The sequence below is a fragment of the Lepidochelys kempii genome, chromosome 2, assembly GCF_965140265.1.
Source record: "Lepidochelys kempii isolate rLepKem1 chromosome 2, rLepKem1.hap2, whole genome shotgun sequence".
Taxonomy (NCBI): domain Eukaryota; kingdom Metazoa; phylum Chordata; order Testudines; family Cheloniidae; genus Lepidochelys; species Lepidochelys kempii.
In genome coordinates, this window is record NC_133257.1 from 80,353,176 (window position 1) to 80,377,907 (window position 24,732).

General features: G+C 37.8%; 1 protein-coding gene across 5 annotated transcripts in view; it reads left to right on the plus strand.

The window, feature by feature from the left end:
* Positions 1-23,295, plus strand: part of SS18 (SS18 subunit of BAF chromatin remodeling complex) — a 63,502-nt gene extending 40,207 nt beyond the window's left edge. For 2 of the 5 annotated variants that reach the window (XM_073331344.1, XM_073331349.1), the window contains exons 6-11: positions 11,840-12,010; positions 13,009-13,113; positions 15,433-15,525; positions 16,270-16,392; positions 18,334-18,467; positions 21,584-23,295. In XM_073331344.1, the coding sequence (XP_073187445.1) occupies positions 11,840-12,010; positions 13,009-13,113; positions 15,433-15,525; positions 16,270-16,392; positions 18,334-18,467; positions 21,584-21,610 (653 nt within the window). In that variant the 3' untranslated portion in view covers positions 21,611-23,295. The remainder of the gene's footprint in view (positions 1-11,839; positions 12,011-13,008; positions 13,114-15,432; positions 15,526-16,269; positions 16,393-18,333; positions 18,468-21,583) is intronic. The other 3 variants (XM_073331346.1, XM_073331345.1, XM_073331348.1) reach the window with 3 other exon arrangements.
* Positions 23,296-24,732: the final 1,437 nt, after the last annotated feature.

Sequence of the window (24,732 nt, forward strand, 5' to 3'; positions counted from 1 at the left end):
AGTCTTACTGCATTTGATTTGAATACACTGTCCTCTAAAAGCCAAACTATGGAATCCAAAATGTAAATGCAGTAATTAAAACATGTTTGTTATCTATCTATCTGGATTGTATGTCAAACAAGTCAACTAAAGAATATGTGTGGGGCTCCCTTTACTTCATCTGCTGTGAGAGAAAATGTTTTTTATTTTGGCAGAGTTTCTCTTTGGTTACTAATATACATAATACTGTAGTGTGAATTGAGATTGAGTTTTTCTTTCCAATATTGTCTTTTGTTCCATGTTTTGTTGCACATCTGTCTGTCTGTCCGTGAAGGAATCCTTTTTATTTTTATTAGGTCAGCTAGAGGTTCAAATCAACAGGAAGATCCAGTCAGTGTTAGTACAGAAGACAGTCCAACCACGAGTTTGGTTACTGTTAGCAAAAGCAAGAAAACTGATGATTCTGAGATTAACCACAGTTGTAGTTACACAGCTCTAAGAAATCTGGTAGTTAAGAAAAAGTACATGGCTGTGATTGCAAATCGGAGCAAATATACCTTTGGCTGTAAGTTGTTAAATTTTGTGTGTTTGTTAGGCAGTGGGTCTGGGAGCATTTTTTTTATAACATTTGTGAATCATTTTAGAAAAGTATTGGGCATACTGCAGCTGAAATACCTTAATTATGAAGACTTGACTCTTAATAAGGAAAGTAAATGATGTAGGTAGAAGTAAATACAGGGAAAGAATTAAACTAAATGTCTGCAAAAATCGGTGTATTTTGTAAGTAACCGATCAACTTCAGAGTAGAGTGGGGCGTCTCGTTAGGGGACGAGACGCCCCTACTCTACTTGCGCTACACTGATGACATCTTCATCATCTGGACCCATGGAAAAAAGCCCTTGAGGAATTCCACCATGATTTCAACAATTTCCATCTCACCATTAACCTCAGCCTGGACCAGTCCACACAAGAGATCCACTTTCTGGACACTACAGTGCTAATAGGCGATGGTCACATAAACACCACCCTATACTGGAAACCTACTGACCGCTATACTTACCTACATGCCTCCAGCTTTCATCCAGACCACACCACACGATCCATTGTCTACAGCCAAGCTCTAAGATACAACCGCCTTTGCTCCAACCCCTCAGACAGAGACAAACATCTACAAGATCTCTATCAAGCATTCTTACAACTACAATACCCACCTGCTGAAGTGAAGAAACAGATTGACAGAGCCAGAAGAGTTCCCAGAAGTCACCTACTACAGGACAGGCCCAACAAAGAAAATAACAGAACACCACTAGCCATCACCTTCAGCCCCCAACTAAAACCTCACAAGCACATCATCAAAGATCTACAACCTATCCTGGGGACGATCCCTCACTCTCACAGATCTTGGGAGACAGGCCAGTCCTCACTTGCAGACAGCCCCCCAACCTGAAGCAAATACTCGCCAGCAACCGCACAACAAAAACACTAACCCAGGAACCTATCCTTGCAACAAAGCCCGTTGCCAACTGTGTCCACATATCTATTCAAGGGACACCATCATAGGACCTAATCACATCAGCCACACTATCACAGCCTCGTTCACCTGCACATCTGCCAATGTGATATATGCCATCATGTGCCAGCAATGCCCCCTGCCATGTAGATTGGCTAAACCGTACAGTCTTTACATAAAAGAATAAATGGACACAAATCAGATGTCAAGAATTATAACATTCAAAAACCAGTTGGAGAACACTTCAGCCTCCCTGGACACTCAATTACAGACCTAAATGTCGCAATTCTCCAACAAAAAAACTTCAGAAACAGACTCCAACAAGAAACAGCAGAACTGGAATTAATCTGCAAACTGGACATCATTAAATTAGCCTTGAATAAAGACTGGGAGTGGATGAGTCATTACACTCACTAAAAACTATTTCCCCATGCTACTTTTCCCCTTACTGTTACTCACACCTGTCAACTCTTTGAAATGGGCCATCCTGATTATCACTACAAAAGTTTTTTTTTTCTCCAGCTGATAATAGCCCACCTTAATTGATTAGTCTCGTTACAGTTGGAATGGCAACACCCATTTTTTCATGTTCTCTGTGTATGTGTATGTTCCTACTGTATTTTCCACTGCAAGTATCCGATGAAGTGCGTTTTAGCCCACGAAAGCTTATGCCCAGATAAATTTGTTAGTCTCTAAGGTGCCACGAGTACTCCTCATTTTTTTTGTTGTTAGTACTTTAATGGATTTTCAAAGAGAGGATGGAGCAGCATCTAAAGAAATCATTACTTTGCTTCACTGTGGAGCAGGAACTGTTGCTGAGACAATTATACTGGTGGAGCTGGTAACACTGCTAGTATCACACAGCTGGCCATGGAACTCTCTAGACAGTTAATGTTGATTTTGGTTAACTCTTGGAAAATTGGGGAATTTACAGAAGATGAAGAAAGCAAATGTTGAAACAATATTGAAAAAGGGTAAATGGGATGACTTTGGTTAATTATAGGCCTGTCACTCTGACATTGATCCCAGGCAGCATAACGAAACAGCTAATATGGGATTAGATTAATAAAGAATTAAAAGAGGGAAATATAATTAATGCAAATCAACATGGTTTTATGGAAAATAGATCCTCTCCAATTAACTTGGTATCTTTTTTTGATGAGATTACAAGTTTGATTCATAAGGATAAATGTATTGATGTAATATACTTAGATTTTGACTTCATACCACATAATGTTTTGATTAAAAAACTAGAAATGATCAACAGGTCACACATTAAATGGATTTTAAACTGTCTGTCTGACAGTTCTCAAAATGTAATTGTAAACAGGGAATCATCAAGCATGTGTGTTTCTAGAGGAGTCCTTCAGGGAGCGATTCGGGGCCTACGCTGTTTAACATTTTATCAGTGACCTTGAAGAAAACACAAAATCATCACTGATGAAGTTTTGTAGATGACACAAAGATTTGGGGGAATGGTAAAAAAATGAAGAGGACATGCCACTGATCCAAAGCAATCTGGATTGTGTGTTAAGCTGGGAACAAGTAAACCATATATGCTTTTTAATATGGCCAAATGTAAAGTTGTACATCTAGGAAAAAAGAAGGTAGGCCATACTTACAGGATGGAGGCTCTGTCAGCTGGACAGGGACTCCCAGTGCAATGCTGTGATCAAAAGAGCTAATTCAATTTCTGAAGTAGGATTACGGAGGTTATATTACCTCTGTATTTCACATCAGCGCAACTGCTACTGGAATACTGTGTTCATTTCTGATGTCCACAGTTCAAGAAGGATATTGATAAATTGGAGCGGGTTCAGAGAAGAGCCATAAGAATGAATAAAGGATTAGAAAACATGCCTTATAAACTTAAGGCACTCAATCTATTAACAGACAGAAGGTTAAGGAGTGACTTGATCACATTTGATACCTACATGGGGGGGAAAAATTTTGATAACTGGTTCTTCAGTCTAGCAGACAAAGTTATAACAAGATCCAGTGTCTGGAAGTTGAAGGTACACAAATTCAGACCGGAAATAAGGCACACATTTTTAAGAGTGAGGATAAAAAACTATTGGAACAACTTACCAAGGGTTGTGGTGGATTCTTTATTACTGGCAACTTTAAGATCAAGATTGGATGCTTTTCAAAAGATAAGCACTAGTTCAAACAAGCATTAAATCGGGAGTTCTGTGGCTTGTGTTATGTTGGAGGTCAGACTAGATTATCACAATGGTCCCTTCTGGCTGTGGAATCTATGAAATAGAGCACCCAAAATTAGTGGATATTTTTGACTTTAATCACTCCATGCCTCTGTCCCCTAGTATCTGCAAAATTGAGATAATAATACCATCTCACCTCAGGGATGTTGTGAAAATAAACTCATTAATGTTTGTGAAAGGGTCAGATACTATATAAGTAATGTGTTCCATAGAAAAACTCATGAAGAAATTAATAATTCAGTCTTCAGGGCAGGGTTTGAATAATGTGGTGGAAATAAGGCATGAGCCACACACTGAACTATGATGATAAAATATTATGGCTGGGGTGGCCACCCTGAACCTGAGAAGGAGCCAGAATTTACCAATGTACATTGCCAAAGAGCCACAGTAATATGTCAGCAGCCCCCCATTAGCTCCCCCTGCTCCCAGCGCCTCCCACCCACTGGCAGCCCTGTTGATCAGCGCCTCCCTCTCCCTCCCTGCACCTCCCAATCAGCTGTTTTGTGGTGTGCTGGGGAGAGGGGGAGGAACGAGGGCAGGGCAGGCTCAGGGGAGGGGGCAGGAAGGGGTGGGTGGGGGCAGGGCCTGTGGCTGAGCCAGGGGTTGAGCAGTGAGCACCCCCCGGCACATTGGAAGGTTGGCACCTATAGCTCCAGCCCCAGAGTCGGTGCCTATACAAGGAGCCGCATATTAACTTCGAAGAGCTGCATGTGGCTCTGGAGCCACACGTTGGCCACCCTTGTATTATGGTATAGCTGCTTGTTCAGTGAGTACTGTCCATCCTGTGCACTGAATGAGGAAGTGGTCTTGTGGAAAAATGCATGTGATCATGTAATTAAAAGGGGATGCATATGCTCAGGGGCTAAATTAAGGCTGCATATAGGTAACCTTTAATTATGGCACTTGCTAACTTTTGAGTGCTGAATCTGCAACATTAATATTTTTTTTAACACTTTTTCTGTGTACGCAGTTACTAGTATGAAGTCATACAGAAGTTATCATTTGAGTGATGGTATTAGTAGGATAGGAATGAAAAAACTTTTTAGTATGGCAACAAGTCCAGTAATGTGATTTGTTATCAGTATCCACTGTATTAATCATTGACTTGCACTAATTTATAAGACACCTGCTGAAGGAATGCCTTGCATGAAAATCTAGTGCCTTCACAAGATTATTTTACAAGGTCAGTCCTGTTACAACTGAAAATTTTAGTCGTCTTGGGTTTTGGAAAATGAGTGTTAATAAGTTCCACAGGTGACTCTCATATTGAAGCTGTTGTACCACTCTGAGAAAACAGCAAGGAATATTAGCCAACCTTTATGAAGAATATGGGAATGTAAAGTGGCTGAGCGAATGTGGAACAAAAACCCTTTGTCTCCCCCCTCCCCCTTTTTTTTTTTTGGTATAAAATCCTACAAGTTTATTGGTACAGTATATCGAATAAGATATTTTGCCAATTTTAACAAGACATTTTTGCTATCTGGAGACTGCTGTAAGCAGAATTTTTCAACAAACCGAAGTCTCTAGTTACTTAGAAACGACTTCCTTATGTAGATTGAACAGAATTGACCTTCCTGCATTATGGTGACAAACTATCGAACTCAAGTACTTTGATTTAATTGGGGATCGGTCCTGCTCTGAGCAGGGGGTTGGACTAGATGACCTCCTGAGGTCCCTTCCAACCCTGATATTCTATGATTCTATGTTTTAACAAAAAAGGACAAAATAAATAACACAGCCTTCTCAGGAATCCTGTTTTTCATGTCCCTCTGCAGACCACTTTGGTAGACCCCATTCCCCTGCCCAAGCTGAGATGTGAGCCAAGTATCTCTGACTCACTAGTCTCCATATACTAAACGTTAGACACATGTTGTCTACCCAGTTAAACAGCCGAAGTATAGCTCTGGATGTCATGTTTGCCTTTCCAGTTGTTGAGGGCTCATTGCAGGACTGTTTGCTGAACCTGATGGTAAGATTTTAAAGACATTTTTATTTATTTAAATATATAAAATATCCTTCCAGACTTCTGGCCACTGTACAGTAGTTACAAACAAATATGTAAGAGATCACAAACACCACTAACTCCAGTGAAGCAAACTTCTCCTTTTCCGTATACTCCAAAATCCTAAACAGCAGTCTCCTACCCAGTCAGTAAAAGACTGGAAAGATAAATTTCAGAGTAACAGCCGTGTTAGTCTGTATTCGCAAAAAGAAAAGGAGTACTTGTGGCACATTGTAAGGAGAGTGATCACTTTAGATAAGCTATTACCAACAGGAGAGTGGATTTGTGGGGTGGGGGAGAAAACCTGGATTTGTGCTGGAAATGGCCCAACTTGATTATCATACACATTGTAAGGAGAGAGATCACTTTAGATAAGCTATTACCAGCAGGAGAGTGGGGTGGGGGGAGAGAAAACCTTTTGTAGTGGTAAACACCCATTTTTTTCATGCTTTGTGTGTATATAAAGATCTTCTATACTTTCCACAGTATGCATCCGATAAAGTGAGCTGTAGCTCACGAAAGCTTATGCTCAAATAAATTGGTTAGTCTCTAAGGTGCCACAAGTACTCCTTTTCTTTTTGGAAAGATAAATGAGCCTAACATAGGGTGCTGATTGTCACACAGTTCAGGCACTAGGGAAGAAGTGATTTCAGTTGTTGAGGACCCTTCACTCTGAATGCCCTGCTACCAGCCCCTTCCCATTTAAACAGAGGGCTGTTAGTTTGAACACCTGTGCTGATTGCTATTGCCATGGTGGAACACACAAGGCAAGACAGTCTCAAATATAACCAAGACCCAACCATTTGGAATTCATAAGTAAAAAAAAAAAACGCAACATCTTAAACTTATGCATTTCATTTTATACTGACTTCAATTTCAGATGGTTTTAAAGGGTAGTTACCTATAGGAATTATACCTTGACGAAATAAAGGCATGGCTGATTGTGAACAGAGTCTGCTTTCAACAGATGCCACGTCTTACTTGTCAAATGCAAAGGTTTAAATAGTTGAACTGCTTTGAATTAGAAATATTAGGTGTTTTGCCCATCTGGCAAATTATTATTTTAGTTTCTTAAATGTCCTCTCAAAAATGAGGAGGCCTAGAAACTTCAAATCTAGTTTGCAAGGTGAAGGCCTTGTAAAGCGTCAGTTCCTTCTGCTATTTTTCAATTAGTGATACATATTGGAAAGATATTTCTGGTTTATTAGGAATAACAGATTGCTCCCTTGGCATATTAAAGGGTTAGAGATCCTGCTGAAGAATCTTTTAAGTTTTCCCTGTAACATGAGCAAGGCTTGCAAAAGGTATGAAGTTTTGTCTGTTTATCATTTGTCTGGGCTTCCAGTCACCTGTGGAGTTTCTAAGCTGCCAAGATCCTAGAAGACATTAGCAGTTAAATGTTGTATGCTTCATTGGGGTTCCTAAATGCTGCAGCAGCTCCTGCAGAGCTCCTGTGTTATAGGAATTCTTCTCACCAGTTATCAGCCCATCATAGCTAGCTGTCAGTTCCAGCTTTGTGACCAAGTACTCTTTATTTTAAAGGAGTACTTGTGGCACCTTAGAGATTAACTAATTTATTTGAGCTTAAGCTTTCGTGAGCTACAGCTCACTTCATCGGATGCATGCAGTGGAAAATACAGTGGGAAGATTGTATATACACAGAGGACATGAAACAATGGGTGTTACCGTACACACTGTAACGAGAGTGATCAGGTAAGGTGAGCTATTACTAGCAGGAGAGAAAAAAAACCTCTTGTAATGATAATCAAGGTGGGCCATGTCCAGCAGTTGACAAGAATGTGTGAGGAACGGTAGGGGGGGAAATAAACATGGGGAAATAGTTTTACTTTATGTAATGACACATTCACTCCCAGTCTGTATTCAAGCCTAATTTAATGGTGTCCAGTTTGCAAATTAATTCCAAGTCAGCAGTCTCTCGTTGGAGTCTGTTTTTGAAGTTTTTTTGTTGAAGAATTGTGACTTTTAGGTCTTTAATCGAGTGACCAGAGAGATTGATGTGTTCTCCGACTGGTTTTTGAATGTTATAATTCTTGACATCTGATTTGTGTCCATTTATTCTTTTACGTAGAGACTGTCCGGTTTGCCCAATGTACATGGCAGAGGGGCATTGCTGGCACATGATGGCATATATCACATTGGTAGCTGTGCAGGTGAACGAGGCTGTGATAGTGTGGCTGATGTGATTAGGCCCTATGATGGTGTCCCTGAATAGATATGTGGACAGAGTTGGCAACGGGCTTTGTTGCAAGGATAGTTCCTGGGTTAGTGTTTTTGTTGTGTGGTTGCCGATGAGTATTTGCTTCAGGTTGGGGGGCTGTCTGTAAGCAAGGACTGGCCTGTCTCCCAAGATCTGTGAGAGTGATGGGTCGTCCTTCAGGATAGGTTGTAGATCCTTGATGATGCTCTGGAGAGGTTTTAGTTGGGGGCTGAAGGTGACGGCTAGTGGCGTTCTGTTATTTTCTTTGTTGGGCCAGTCCTGTAGTAGGTAACTTCGGGGTACTCTTCTGGCTCTGTCACTGGAGTATAAACTGCAGAATATTTACCCTGTTTTCCACTCAGATAATAATATTTGTTAAAGCTACCCTGGACTCAATAAAAGCCATGTCTTTCCCTCCAGGGGAAAGATTTGTGGACATTTGCGAAGACATACTTTTCCTGAAAGTGAGCCCGCAAAGATAAGCGTGATTTGCTTTACACAGAGGAATCTTGTGGCCTCTTCCATGATGTAACCTCTTATCTGCAACTATAGATGAGACCATTTCAGCATTGGGTGGCAGTAAACTTCAGCATGACTGCATCTTTAACTATTCCTTCAAAAATTCTCAAGTTTTCCTATAGTTGAGAATTAACGTATAACATACTAATGGAACTCTCCTGCAATCTTCTTCCTCTGTCAGCAGTAGTCCTCACAGACATTCCCATTCTGGGCCTCTCTTCCAAAATGAACAATTCACAGTCATTGGAATATGTTCTAGAGCAGCAAACCATCAGATGGGCTGTAAATAAATCATTAATAACAATAACAACAACAAACCAGATCAAAAAGGGAGTCCTGTCATCTAATATTTTAGTTTGTTTTTTGCAGAGTGGGGGTTGTTTTTTTGTTATAGTCTTATTCAGTTTTGTATTCTAAGTATGAAACTAAATATGGCATAAAACTGTAACCGAAAAACAAACAAAAAAAAAACCACTACTGGACCCCACCCTCCAACCCTTCTAAAAAACAAACAAAAACTACACCTCCCCAACCTGCTGCATGAAATGGTTCCATTCTGGAAACTGATAGAACTCATGGTTCATCTTCTTGGTGCCATCCTTATAAAGGAGACTTGGATCAAACTGGAAAGAAGCCAAGTGCTTTGTTATTAACATAATACACAGTTAGGCTGATGCAGAGTAGTGGATTCTCATTGTGGCTTTACAAAGCATTAATGAAGTTCTAATTTAAAAAGCAAATAGGAAACCTCTACATTGCACCATGGGGAGCCAACACATTTTATCACATTGTATTGTGACTAATATTAATATTGTTAATTAACAAGCTTTCCTGAGATCTAGGAATGTTATGGCAACTAGTTTTTATTTCTTTAAGACTGTTCTTGTTCTCAGTACTTTCAGACAGAGCTGTAGTCAAGTGGAATGGTCTGAATTGTCCAATTGTTTGGAAAATCCAGAATATGAAATACAATTTCAGTTAAGTGAAAAATAATTTCAGCATCTTCATTTTAACACTTTTATTCAGTACTTTAAAATTGGAACATAGAAATTGTCATACTAGAGAACAGAAGCAGGATTTTTAATTCTGTGGTCTTAATTAATGGCCTATATTATCTTCAAAAGAAAATGTGGAACATCTGTTTTCTCCTTAATGCTGCTTTTTTGCCTCCTCTTGTTGAGAACTTTTTGGCTACCTCCCCCACTAACACACTTAGAACAGCCTCCCTCTTACTGTGCTCTTAATTAATTTAATTACAATTTGTTTAAACTAAACTGAAGTCTGTCCACTTCTGAATGAGAGCGTGCATACAGAGGTTTAATGCACTTTACAATCACACCTTCAGTTAATTTGATTTAACTTTCTTGAATGTTACCATGTAATATTCCTCTTATAAGTCTATCCTCAAAATTGGCTGCTTTTAGCTAGTTTTCTGCCATTAAATTTCTGCTATGATACTTTCTGCTCCTAGTTTAGCACCTGACCATTTAAAAAAAAGAAAAGAAAAAATTATTTTTAATAGTTTAAGTTTTGATTTGTTATGCTGTTTTAAAGGATTTTAATACAGATCAGGATTTAGAAAAGAAACAGACATACAAACAATTTAGCACCTTGTTGGACTTTTCTTGCCCTAATGATCTTAATAGTGGAATAACGTAGACTCTTCACATTTTACCTCTTGTTAAGATTTAGTGAAATCTGATACCTTAACCTCCCTGTGATGACACCATGAAGGGAGAAGGGATTCTAATATTTCTTTAAAAAGTAGTTTAATCTAATCTATAATCACATCATATGGTTGTCAGTACAGGGCAGAGTTAAGGTTGTTTGAATGCTGTTATAAATTTAGCCTTGTCTCTGAATTTTCTGAGTTTATAATGCTTTTGTTTTAGGATAATTAAACTTTTTATTATTTATTTGTATTGTGGTAGTGCCTTGGTGGCCCAGTCATGGACTAGAACCCCATTGGGCTAGACATGTAACGAAAATACTATCCTGGCTCTAGACAGCTTTTAATCTAAGTAACATACATTTAAAAAAATATATGTAATTACTGATGTGTACTTCCAATCTTAACTGCAGTGTAGTTTTAATCTGAGAATATTGTAGTAGGAACAAAGTGACCTCTGTAGTTACAGTTGCATGAGAATTATGCATTTCTTGCAGATTAAATTCAGTGGTGATAAATGCAAAGTAATGCACGTTAGAAAACATCCCAATTATACATACAGTATGATGGGGTCTAAATTAGCTGTTACCACTCAAGAAAGAGATCTTGGAGTCATTGTGGATAGTTCTCTGAAAACATCTGCTCAGTGTGCAGTGGCAGTCAAAAATGCTAACAGAATGTTAGGAAGCATTAGGAATGGGATAGATAATAAGACAGAAAATATTATGCCACTATATAAATCCATGGTACACCCACCCCTTGAGTCCTCTGTGCAGTTCTGGTTGCCCCAATCTAAAAAAAAGGTACATTAGAAATGGAAAAGGTGCAGAGAAGGGCAGCAAAAAGGATTAAGGGTATGGAACAGCTTCCATATAAGGAAAGATTAAAAAGACTTGGACTATTCAGCTTGGAAAAGAGACAACTAAGGGGGAGATATGATAGAGATTTATAAAATCATGAATGGTGTGGAGAAAGTGAATAAGGAAATGTATTTACCTCTTCACTTCATACAAGAACCAGAGGTCACCCGATGAAATTAATAGGCAGCAAGTTTAAAACAAACAAAAGGAAGTATTTCATACAATGCACAGTCAACCTGTGGAATTTGTTGCCAAGGGTTGTTATGAAGGCCAGAGCTATAATTGGATTAAAAAGACTTAAATAATTTCATGAAGGGTAGGTCCATGAATTTCAATGATGCCTCCCCATGCTCTGGGTTTCCCTAGCCTCTGACTGCCAGTTGCTGGGACTGGATTATGGGATGGATCACTTGATGATTTCGCTGTTCTATTCATTCCCTTTCAAGCATCTGGCATTGGCCAGTGTCTGAAGACAAGATTTTGGCTAGATGGACCTTTGGTCTGATCCAGAATGGAAATGGAGTGGAAATGGTTCCATTAACTTTGAGCATGAGGAAAATAGGAATGAAAAATACAACATGCCCATTGTTTTGTTTTGTTTTTAAAAAGCTGTAACACCTTCTTGCAACCATCTTCATCCTTTTGGAGAAGTTCTGTTCTGTAAATTCGTGACTGAATTAATTACCTCAGCTTGCATAACTCCAGAATTAAGCAATGCTAGATGGTACTGCTTTTGACATATATGTGTGGATTTGGTTATTAATAGTTTAAGATTTGATTTGTTACGTTGTTTTAAAGTATTTTAATACAGATCACGATTTAGAAAAGACATTATAGTTGCTTTTTTCCCCCCTCTACAGGTCCAATGATGCACCAGCAGCCACCTCCTTCCCAGCAATATAGTATGCCACAGGGAGGTGGGCAACATTACCAGGGCCAGCAGCCACCAATGGGAATGATGGGCCAAGTTAACCAAGGAAATCACATGATGAGTCAGAGACAGATTCCTCCGTATAGGCCACCACAGCAAGGTAAGACTCTACATTGAACTTCTCAGATTAGTTTAAATAACGATCTTGGCAATTTTTGTAAATAGTTTTTTGTCTACATCATATTTGAACGAAATTGCTATGTGCACAATTTCAGGTTTCTTTGTCTCCAGTATATTTTTTCCTCCTTCTTAAACGTAGCTCTTGCAGCAGAAAAGCTACTAGTTTGGACATGAATTTTGAAATTTATATCTCTTTTGTTTCAAGCTCATTTCTGAATAAAAAGAGTGTCCAAAGAGTTTACACCCCAGAGAACCTGCTGTATGAAGAAGTAGAATTCAGTTTGTTGTCACAAAAGTTTGATATGTTTGGAAAATAATTAAATAACCCATTTGGTTCTAAAATTGCTCAACCACTAGAGGAAAGTGAGAGAAAATATAATTATATTCCACAGTCTTGTAATTTTTTTCTTAACTGCAGTCCTCTTTAAAAGATAGTCTGTATTTTTCTTGATGCATAGCTTAGTGCTGTTGCTGTTTTACATGTGTTCTTAAAATGAACTCTGAGCTAGAGTCACATACAGTAGAACCTCAGAGTTACGAACTGACCAGTCAATCACACAGGTCAATTAGAACCAGAAGTACACAATCAGATAGCAGCAGAGCCAAATACGGTACACTACTGTGTTAAACATTAAACTACTAAAAAATAAAGGGAAAGCAGCATTTTTCTTCTGCATAGTAAAGTTTCAAAGCTGTATTAAGTCAATGTTCAGTTGTAAACGTTTGAAAGAACCATAATGTTTTGTTCAGAGTTACGAACAACCTCCATTCTTGAGGTGTTCGTAACTCTGAGGTTCTACTGTATATGCTATGGAGTCTAGTGCAGCCAAGCAAGTAGATGAAATATGTTGTCTGAAATGCAACAGCGTGGGTGGGGAGTACATTTGAGAAACATTTCTCATACTAAAACCAGAAATTAGCAAGCTTGTTAACAGAAAAAACAAGATACTTATGTATTGACTGGTTGTGGTTTTTCAGGCCCACCACAGCAGTACTCAGGCCAGGAAGACTATTATGGGGACCAATACAGTCATGGTGGACAAGGTCCTCCAGAAGGCATGAACCAGCAATATTACCCTGATGGTAATCTCTCATAATGTTAACTTTCCCATTTTCTATACCTGCCCAATATCAATGTAGACAGCTACTCAAAAACTATAGAATGGGGTGAAAATAGTTAGTAACTGATCACCATAACAGATCTTGTATTTATAAAAGCTTCTAAATTCAGAATTGTTACTATAATTTAAGATGCTAAAGAGAACTAATTTTACAGCTTGCTCAAAGTACATCATTTGTAATACTTTTATTTTGACACCCTAATATTGGCTTTCATATTCTATAATGAGAATCCTCTCATTTAGCTACAAGTATGGAGGGTTCTTCTGTGTATGTATAATAACTGATCTGAATTAAAGCAGTCATGTTATACATCTGCTTTATGATACTGTATGTGTACAAAGAGACAGAGTATATATTTTTATAGCTAGAATACAGAAATAAAAAAACTTGCTTATAAGCATAATGTTTTGTTTTTTTATGATCTTATCCTATAACATAATTTATTTTTGATTTTAAGAACAAATTGCACAAATGTTTTGTTGCTGCTGTGGTGTGGGCCTTAAGCATACATACTGCTTGATAAAGGCATAAGATAGTCCCAGCCCTGAGGAGCTTGTTTGTTGAAAGGCATGGTCCTGTGGAATTCCCTCAATGCCTTCAGATCAGACTCTACATTAACATTACACAAATCAGTCCTTTTTCCTCTTTGAAGTAAGAGATCTGTATATAGTGTATTTGAACAAGGGGAATCAGGATTATACTGTAAGTTAGAAGATGGGGTTCCTTTTTTAATTTGTTTTGGTTTTGCTTAGGGAGAGGTTGGGTGAACAAACTGTATTTGTGGAAAAATACTGGCTGACTCATAGCTATTGTGATAGCCTGCTTGCCACTTAATGGTGTGTTTTGCGAAGTCCAAGGAACATGGTAATAGTAACAATTTTAAAAACATTCATAGCTCAATAAACCTCAAATCCTATCAGCTTTTCAGAGCAAAATTTGTAAACACTTATTGAAATGAATTATTTATTTGAATTTAAAGTTTTAATTTTTAAAAATCAATATTTTAGCCAGGGCTAAAGCTATTGTATATAGGCGTGGGCATCTGATTTTCATTTGTGTACATTCAAAGATATTTCACAAGCTATGTTAAATCATATCATACAGTCTTAGTTCTGGAACTTATATTGTGTTATACACATGATCTCATTTACTCTGTCCAAAAAAGAGTTAGCTGCATAACTTTCAAATAGTTAAAGGTAATTCATGCATTTAATGCATTTAATGCATTCAGTTGAACATTATCAGTACAGATGAATTTACAAGGATCCACCATATTCTGTTAACTTCAGCAAGTATTATTGTTAAACAGCAGTGGATATGTTAAAATAATAATCTATAAAAATGTATACTAATAATGATGTAGGAGCGTCAGAGTCAGTTTTTAAGACGTTTGTGTTTAGTTCTTCATTTGTACCAAAGACCATTTATTTTTAGAACTTCTTGCTCTCTGCCTTATTTAGGCACTTTGATAAAATTTGTGCTAAAATTTTAACAAAATGAAAGCTTGTTCTCATGACTTGAGTTTCGCAAGAGGACACTATGATGGTAGTACATTTTAGTAATCTGCAGGAGAAATATATTGGGTCTTAAAACAACAAACAGGTAGGGTATTTTTCTCATGTTTTGGTTCCTAAGCCAGAGGGACCCATAGCCTCTGAAATTGAAGCTTCTTTTTTAATGATTGTGCTGATGAATGAGATTCTCCAGGGAAAATGTCGTCTTAAGATTGCTAGGAATGATGTTTGTGGGGGAAAAAATCAGCCTTGAGAAGTTTTTCTTTTGACACTTCTGAGCAAAATTTGCTATAAAAATATGTGATTCATAACTTCATTGAGCTTTGTTATATTTCACACTACTTTTAGCATATGCTTTTGAATTGGAGATCAGCCAAACAGGTGTTAGACAAAGTATGATAATTGCGTCCTTTGTTCATTCTAATTTAATTCAGGTTATTTACATGTGAAAGGCCTAAATGCTTTCATTTTTTTAAAATAAAAGATAAAGTACTTTTTCCCACCAACAAAGATTATCAGAAGGTTAAGACCATCCCTGCCTATGATGTTGCTAAAACTAGTGCATTAAGCTTTTGTTCCCTGTCACATGTTAATTCAATATGAAAGGAAATCATATTGGTAAATCTTTGGCTAATACAATTGAAAAATCTTTTTTATGTATTTCCAGTTGACTTTTTTTTTGATTTTTCTGAAAGATGAAATATTTTTAGGGTTTTCACTCAGAGGCCATTAACGTTTCTTCCTGTCTCTTGTCGAATTGATGTAGGTCATAATGATTACGGTTATCAGCAACCGTCGTATCCTGAACAAGGCTACGATAGGCCTTATGAGGATTCCTCACAACATTACTACGAAGGAGGTATCTATATACCTTCACACACATACGCACATACATTCCCTTCCCTCCCCCACCACCTATGGGAACGAAAATTCGTGCACAAAACAATTTATACCCATGCAAAGCTCTTGTAGAATACTAGTTGCTGGCTGTCTTGAAAATTGCAGGGAACTTGAAGCATTCAAAATAATTTCTTGCAAACATCTAAAATATATAACCATAATTTGCCATTTCTAACAACAGTAAAATGACTAAAACACTGTTAGAGAACTTTTTTTTCCAATGGAAATTTTTTATTTAAACATAAATCCATTGGTTCACTTGTGTATATATATTTTTTTTTGTGTGTGTGTGTGTGTGTATATGTATATATATATGTATATATATATAAATATAGTGCCATTAGGAAACAGCTTGCTGATCTTGTGTAGCTAGTCTGTGCTCTCGTAGATGTCTTTAATTTTGTCTTTTTTTATTTTATTTAGCATAGTCATGATCTTATGACTGTGATGTTCCAGTAAATATACTGGTTGTTTGGCAGAGATGCTGAAAAAGCTGCAGTTCAACCTTGCAAACTTGGCTTTAACTGCAGTTTGTTTGGCCGAATTCCTTCTTTTTGGTTTGAGTTTTCTTTGTTTTATTAAGTTTTTGAAATCAAGATTGCATTTTCATTTTGTTCATGTGTTGTTGGCTGTCCATCTTAGAGAGAAATAGAAGTGTAGTAAACATCTTTAATTGTTTTTTTTTCTTGCAACCGTTTTGCAGGAAACTCGCAGTATGGTCAGCAGCAAGATGCATATCAAGGACCTCCTCAGCAGCAGGGTTACCCTCCACAACAGCAGCAGTACACAGGCCAGCAAGGTTATCCAGGACAACAGCAGGGTTATGGTAAGTAGCTGACAACAAGCTAGTTCTCACAAGGAAGACTATGAGTGAGATCCTCATCTCTGCTTAAGCCCCTTTATGGTGGGTGAAATGGCTGGACCAATATAAAGGGGCCCTAAAATCCCTGTATTCAGCTGGGGGAGGAGTCCCCCAGCACAGAAATTGCAGAATACAGCTTCCTGAGGGGGTGGAGCTGTGGCCAGGAGGGGGATATTGGGGCAGCACATAGCACTGCAGAGGTTCTAGACTGTGTTGCGGCCCATAGGAGAGGTATATGTAACTTAGGCCGGTCCCAGAGCTAAGTTATACTGAGGGCCTTTCCAGTCCATACAGGAGCCTAGGATCAGGAGAGCACAAAAATAGCTATCTTAACCCCATAAAGCCGTCTTAATTCCCTGTGCTGCTGGGCTTCCAGTTCTGTGTTGCACCTCTTAGACACTCAGCATAGACTCTCACCTAACATTTATGTACTAGAGTTGAGCTTGGATCATTAAGTTCTTGCTTTCTCTGATGATATTTGTACCACTACTGTAACAAAAAATACTTGCACAGCTGTAGTCTTAAGAGATAATTTTGTGCTAGTACTAAGAATTTCCCCACACTAATGTATGGTAGCATTGGAAAACCACATTATTATTGTTAGGACTGTTAACCGCTTGGATTCATAACAAGGAGCACAGAGTGCATGTGTTTTTTTTCTGCAGATTTTGAATCAGAACAGAGCATACTACACATTTTAAATTGTCCTTGCTTTCGTACTGTAAAAAGTTACACATTCATCTTAAAATAAACATCCTCTCAAAAATTGACCGTGAAAACCAGTTCCATAATTTGTATGTGAGATTGTGTATGCAGTCATGATTGTGCGTGTAAATACTAGTTTCAGATCTGACCTAGTTGGGTTCGTGGTAGTGCTTTGTAAAGGATCTAGTTAGATTTGGGAGAGTTTCTTTTTGAAGTTGGGACTGGAGTGTTATAGTTTTGAAATATTCTCGTGTGTACCCAGAGCATTAAAAAAGCAAATAAATAAAATCTGACAAATTTGACTCATTTTTTCCATACACTCATTTTGAAAATCTGGGGTTCAGAATAAAAACATTAGAAGAAAGAGGTGAAACAAATATGATAGAACTGCTTATCCACACACACACCATGATTTGCACACCCAAACTAGCTCACTTTTCGATTAGTTTCTTAAGTAGATAATGACGTCTTAAATTAATATATTTAATTCTTTTTTACAAAATCTCTTATGAACATTTACTAGTAAACTGTAAAGAATTATCATAAATAAAACTGAACTACGTTTGTGAGATGAACAAAGTACATTTTGGGATGTAGTATCCGTGCTTTACTTAATATTTATCTGCTTACTCATTAATTCGCAAAAAATCAATTATTTGCAGTCAGCGTCCCAGTAATTATTATGAATCCTCAAGGCTCTGTCCCACACCAGGAGAAGCACAGAGAACTGAGGCAGCATAGTTCAGGTGGATGTGATGCCTGAAGAGAATGGTAATGGAATATGGAGATTTTATCCTCTAGATCATCACTTTGAACCTCTCACAGATCCAAAGTTACCAAATTTGTTACCATCTGATGGCTGCTCAGTGATTAGGTAAAATGTGCACTTGTCAGCACTGAATCAAATTGCTGTCTACGCAAGTCACATTTTGCTCCAGAAACAGATCTGCCTGTTTGTGTAAGAGCAAGCACCCCTTCACCAGTTGTAGAACTTTATGGCTCTGTCTGGTCTTCAGGGGATCCAGTGGCAGGCACCAAAGAATGTAACTCTCTGTATTTGCCGTATGTATGTGGTTACCTACTTTAAGCTTGTTAAGTAATGGTGGTATTTCCTTGGTGTGTTCCTAGTTGCACAATGCAATATTTTTACCATTCTTTTCTTCACCCCTCCCTTTTTTTATTTGTCTTAATGATTTGCAGGTCCTTCACAGAGTGGTCCAGGACCTCAGTATCCTAACTATCCACAAGGGCAAGGCCAGCAGTATGCAGCTTATAGGCCCACACAGCCTGGACCACCACAGCCACCACAACAGAGGCCTTATGGATATGACCAGGTACAACTTTGTTTAGTAAAATCTACTAATTCTTGTGTGTTAATTTTACTGTTTTATTAATGAATGTTGGGGTATTGTCTCCCCTGGATGGATATATGTAACTCTCATTGCTTTTTATTTCCATTGGAATTATTCACATGCAGCTGGGAGAGTTGATTAGTCTATATCATTCTTTTCTGATTTGGCCAGACAATACTAAACTTTGCAAAGCTACTGTGTTATAAACAGCTCACCACTGTATCAAAATTAATGTGAATCATTTTAGCCTAGTGATGAGAGTGACTTCAGTGGAAGTTGAGGGTACTAAGCATCTTGCAGGGTCACATTTTATTATTGCTCTATATTGAACGTGGCTGAATGCCTTTTTTTTCTTTTCTTTTTTTTTTTTTTTAAAGCATTCCCTTAGGGGCAAATCCAGCCACCCTTCTTGGCAGCTACAAAGGGCAACTAGCCTGCCCAAGCAGTGTAATTTTGCTGCGTAGTTGTTGGGAGGGACCCATGCAGACTGGAATCCTCAGTTTGTACTGGTTCCCGGCATGGCAGTGTACGGGGAGGGCAGAGCCTGAGGATCCCCAGGAAACTGAGTAAGAGCCTGTAGAGGCTATTCCAGCCATTGGACCAGAGTGGCTCAGCAGCTGTTTAATGGCCATGGAGAAGGGAGAATTGATTTCTTCCTCTCTGTTCCTTGTACATGTGCCTAGTTATTAAGATTAGACATAGAGCAGAGGATTTTCTCCTTTATGTGTTACAAGCTACAAAACAGCAAATGTTGCCTAGTATCTCTCTGAATGTTATATTGTAAACTTTATTAAAATAGAGGCCTTTACTCTCCTGGGCATAAGGAAGCTGGACATTATGAGTGAATATATATTACTACACAGCTAGGATTTTTTAACAATAAAATCTTAATAATTTGTCCACAAGCAACTTTGAACAAGACTATTTAGACTTTGAACAAGAAAAACATATTTCCCATGAGTAACTGTGGTTAGAGTACCTTCAGGGAGAACAGATTTCTCTCTGTACACACATATGTTAAAAGGGGGCGGGGGAAAGCAACAAAACCTTGTTAAACTCGAGAAGTGCAACAACTTTTTAGCCCCGAGTCTTAAAAAATAGTTTAGTGTACGAAGGGCCATAGTTCCAAATGCAAGAAGTAGGCGTAGAAAAATGCTTTGAGAGAGTGAGGGGGAACAGAGGGGAAAAGAAGTTTTTATTTGCTGAATTTCTTACAAATCATTCTGGTGTGGGCCAGGGATAACTTCTCTCCCTCTGCAAAGGTTCTAGTCCTCCAGTTTCTTGAATAATCCAAGTTCCAAGGGGAATCCATTTGTGGAAGACTTTCCCTGTTCTCCCCAGTAGCACTGCTCCCCTAGGAACTGTGCTATTTTTGGCAGCTGCCCTGAAAACCACCTCCTGTGGGTGAGCAGTGCTTTATGGTGAGAGAAACAATCTAAGGTAATGCTGGCATTATCAGAAGTGTTTTATGCTGCATTACCTTGGTGGGATTGAGGGGTGACTGTGCTGTGTAGAGTGGTCATTCCCAAACATGCCCCCTTGTTTTCTGCAAATCCTGAACCCCATTGTGTACCTGCAGCGAGCCTATGTATGATCATGAGAAGCATGTACTGATGTCTCTGCTCCAACCTTTGCCGTTCACCCCAGATATATCAGAAAAGATCAGAGGAATTGGAGGAGAGTAATGAGGCCAGTATTTCTATGCATCATATGCATCAAATCTGTGGATTAAGTATGTATTAGCAGGGCTGTTATAAGCAAGACACAAGAAATAATTTTTCCACTCTACTCCATGCTGATTAGGCCTCAACTGGAGTATTATGTCCAGTTCTGGGCACCACATTGCAGGAAAGATGTGGACAAATTCAAAAAAGTCCAGAGAAGAGCAACAAAAATGATTAAAGGTCTAGAAAACATGACCTATGAGGGAAGATTGAAAAATATTGGGTTTATTTAGTCTGGAGAAGAGAAGACTGAGGGCAGGTCTACGCTACCGCTTAAGTTGATGTAATTTATATTGTTCCGGGGTGTGAAAAAAACACCCCCCTCGAGTGACTCAGGTTACAGCGAACTAAGCGCTGTCCACTCTAGCACTGTGTCAGTGGGAGATGTTCTCCTGCTGACGTAGATTCCACCTCTCGTGCAGGTGGAGTAATTATGCTGATGGGAGAGTGCTCTCCTGTTGGCATAGAGTGTCTTCCCACAGCGCCAGTGTAGTGCTTCTGGTGTAGACCTGCCTTGAGAGGGGACATAAGTTTTCAAGTACATAAAAGGGTGTTACAAGGAGGAGGGAGAAAAATTGTTCTCCTTAACCTCTGAGGGTAGGACAAGAAGCAATGAGCTTAAACTGCAGCAAGGGCAGTTTAGGTTGGACATTAGGAAAAACTTCCTAACTCTCAGGGTGCTTAAGCACTGGAATAAATTGCCCAGGGAGGTTGTGGAATCTCCATCATTGGTGATTTTTAAAAGCAGGTTAGACAAATACCTGTCAGGGATGGTCTAGATAAAACCTAGTCCTGCAATTCTATGATTCCCATAGGACAAGTTGGCCATCTACATCTTAATGGTTGCCTAGATGTGCCTTGGATCACACAGATTTTTGAACTACATGTGTTAGTCTATTCTATGGTGCTCTGAAAATATGTGGACAGTACTTATGAGTTAAAGGCTGAGTGGATACCTTAACTTTGAATTTCTGTGCTTTTGTATGTAATTTAATTCTTTCAGTGCTGCTCAAATTCCAGTTTAGTATTCAACCGTTCTATTGTATTCTTTGTTAGAGACAGTTTTACCATAATCTGTTTTAAATTTTTAATCTCTTTTATTTAATCTTTTATTAATTACCAATACCAATTCAAGAAAAATTGTTCAGACAGAATTAAACTCCAGGCCATAAACATATAATCAGCAGTGTAATTTACAGACTAATTTAGAGAACTTCTGAGATGAAACACTGTCCCATGTATATGAATAAAAATGAATGTTTTCAAGTGTGTTGGATTCTTAGTGGCATGACTTTTTTGGATACTGCCTTGTTTCAACTTTTACTATATATAAAAAAATCATTATCTAATCATATTTTTAAATTTATCTTTTAGGGGCAATATGGAAACTATCAGCAGTGAAAAAGTACTTACATTCCAGTATCTATTAGCAGCCATATTGTCTCCTCAGCACTGTGGACATCTCCCTGTGAAGAGAATCTCCCATTCCATCTAGCTTTTGGAAAAATATTGTGGATAAATGGCTGTTTTACAATATCCAGTCTTTATGGGCTAGTTATAAAAGGCTGTAGCCTCTCAAAAACTCTGATTTCACATCTATACTCTAGATGGCAATATTGGACAGAAAATGCATTGACATAACCAGTTTTCATTGAGTTCGGAACTGTGCATCAAACAGACTGTTACAGACTGAAAGGCGTGAAAAGCTTTGTATGTTTATGAAGGTTATGGGAATTTAATATTTTTTCCACAGATTCTTTTGTAAGGGGAAGGGGGAAATGTACACTTTTTACAGCAGCAATATTTTGTATATTACGTTTTTCATGTGATGAATATGCAAGACAGTACACTACTCACTGGGCAGGATCAAAAATCTGCTATTAATATGGATGGGGGCATGGTAAATGCTTGATTGTGTTGGTCTCAAAATGGTGTATAATAAAGGTGAATAAAGACATAGTATACTGTACATTACCGATAGGCTCGTGTACAAAGAATTGAATCCCAGTTACCTAAACAGGAAGGTAATCAAGAACAGTATGATATAGTCTTGTGCAAAGAATTAATTTTTTAAGCTTTCCAATTTTTCTGAGTGAAGCATTTTTGTAAAGATGGTTTCTAACGTAGTTTGACAATTTTTTGCAACATGGTTTAGCACCCAGAAAAATTGTTGAAACTGTAGGTTGTTTTGTCACAGCTTAACATAAACCAAGCTGTAATCCCTTTCTAATTGCAGTAACAAAGAACATGACAATGTTAATTTTACCTGGTTTGAATATGCAAAGAATTAAAAAAACTAATACTGAAGACAGGTCAAACTGTATTTGTGTAGTGTATTTTAACCTTTAGTTGGATAATTTGTATGTAACAAACTAGCATAGAAGAATTTGTAAACCTCTATCTAAACTTTCTTAACTGGGAATTAATACCTTTAGAAAGGGGGCATTTTTTGTGTGTATCCATTTTTCTTACTAGTTAATATGAGACCAAGGTATGTTTTAGATTATCACATATAAACCTGCTGGTGAGGTAAATGCCAAATTTTGTTGTGAACTGCATTGATGCTTATAATGTTGCATGTGAGATAGAGCAGCCCGCTGATCAATAGCGTAGTAGGCAAATTGGTTTTGAGACCATCCTGTGACTGTAGTTCAGATATGTGAAGGGATATTCTGTTGTGCAAGAATACATGCATTCAGGACTTCTTGGCAACCTTTATGAAGGACGTAACTTAAAAATAAAATTAGCCCAGGGATAAAATAATATTTTTTTCACAGTTGGCCATGATGTTTTAACAGGGAGAAAGCAATTGTAATACATAGTATTTGAATGAGCAAAACATACACGAAAATCAAAATTTTCAATTTGTCCATTGTTTTTAAAGGGAGAACTTTTTTTTTTTTTAAGCTTAAAGTTGATCAGTAGAAAATGCACATCAAGGTTTGAACAGATAACGCATGAGGAGCATTATTATGAATGAAATGCTTGTAGGTTCTGTGCCAATTTTCCACCACTGTGTACTTCATTGCTATTTAAAACTGTACTCCATCAACTCTAAAGGAAGAATAAATTATTTGTGATTTTAATTTGCTCATTTGTTTCTTTAAATTAGATTTCTATCACTCTGATGTCTCATCTGGAGACTTTGCTGTGAGTTTTTATTTTATAGACGTTGGTCCGGGATAACCAAAATATATTTGCATTCTAGGACTTTATCAAAATTCTCTTGCCATAGCCAAGTTAATTAGAATTAACTGTTCAGTAATCAGCATGTTGTGTAGGCTGTTTGTTACAAAATTCTTCCTCTGAAAATGAAGGTCCATGAGGCTATAATCAAGATGACTGAATTAGATAAATGAGTTGAAGAGACAAAAAATGTGCTGAACCCAACCTGGTAAAGATACGTTATCTCATTTGAAATAAGCTCAACTGACATTAAGAAATAATTTGTCTTGCCAACCCATCTTCTGTTGTCTTATTCTCCTTTTTAATGGAAACTAAAATTGCAATTTTAATAAGCAGAATTTCCTCCAGGGTTTCCCTCCTAGAGACTAGTGCATTTGCAAGGTTTAATTGTTTTATAACGGTCCTGTTTCGTAAAAGTTTTTAATTGGTGGTGACAAAAATTACTTTATTCCTCTGGTACCACATTAGAAGAACAACTTGAGAGGAGGTAGTTTCCCGTAAAAGTTAGTATTCCCATTTAAATTATACCTATACATTATTCACATCCCCCTAAACCAAAAAAGAAGCAGACATGCCAGGTATAGGGCGGAGAGGGGGAAGGAGACAAAATGGCAAGGTGCAAGAGCAAGAGGTTATTTGAACCAGGTATCCTTCAGTAAATGGAAATCCAACCCATGTAAAGCCAACAGAAAGGATCTTAAGCTTGGATGTAGAATGGATTGTTGAAAATATGAGGGCTGATAAGGAATATGAACATCCACTTGAAAAATAAAAATCATGAATTTATCAGATGCAGGAAGCCTGTGAAAGAATATGTCCTGAGAGTAAAGAGGACAATTAATGAGGTTAAAAGCAGTTTTGGATACCACATTAGTCCATGGACAGTTTCTGTGATTGATTGATTTGAACAACCATTTTCCTCTTCTTTTTTTTTTTTTAAATGGTTTTCTCTCCCCTGTTGCTGTGTGAGAGACTCTCAAAAACAGACAATTGACTAATTGTTTGGGAGAAAAATGGTGAAACTGACCATATACAAAGTTATGTCAAATAAACAAAGGAAACAAACTGAAAAAATAGAGAAATATATATTTTTGCTCTTAAGGCTTTCAGTTAAAGTAATTTCAGATATTACTTGTAATAAAAAGAAAAGGAGTACTAGTGGCACTTTAGAGACTAACTAATTACAGAGTAACATGGCTGCTACTCTGAAACTTACTTGTAGTAAAAGTTCATTAAATCATGTAGATGTGACTTCTAAATAGATGATGCTCCTGTAAAGAGGGTTAAGGACACGGATGCAAAAAAATATCCTTTAGCTTCTCTACAGTTTTCACCAC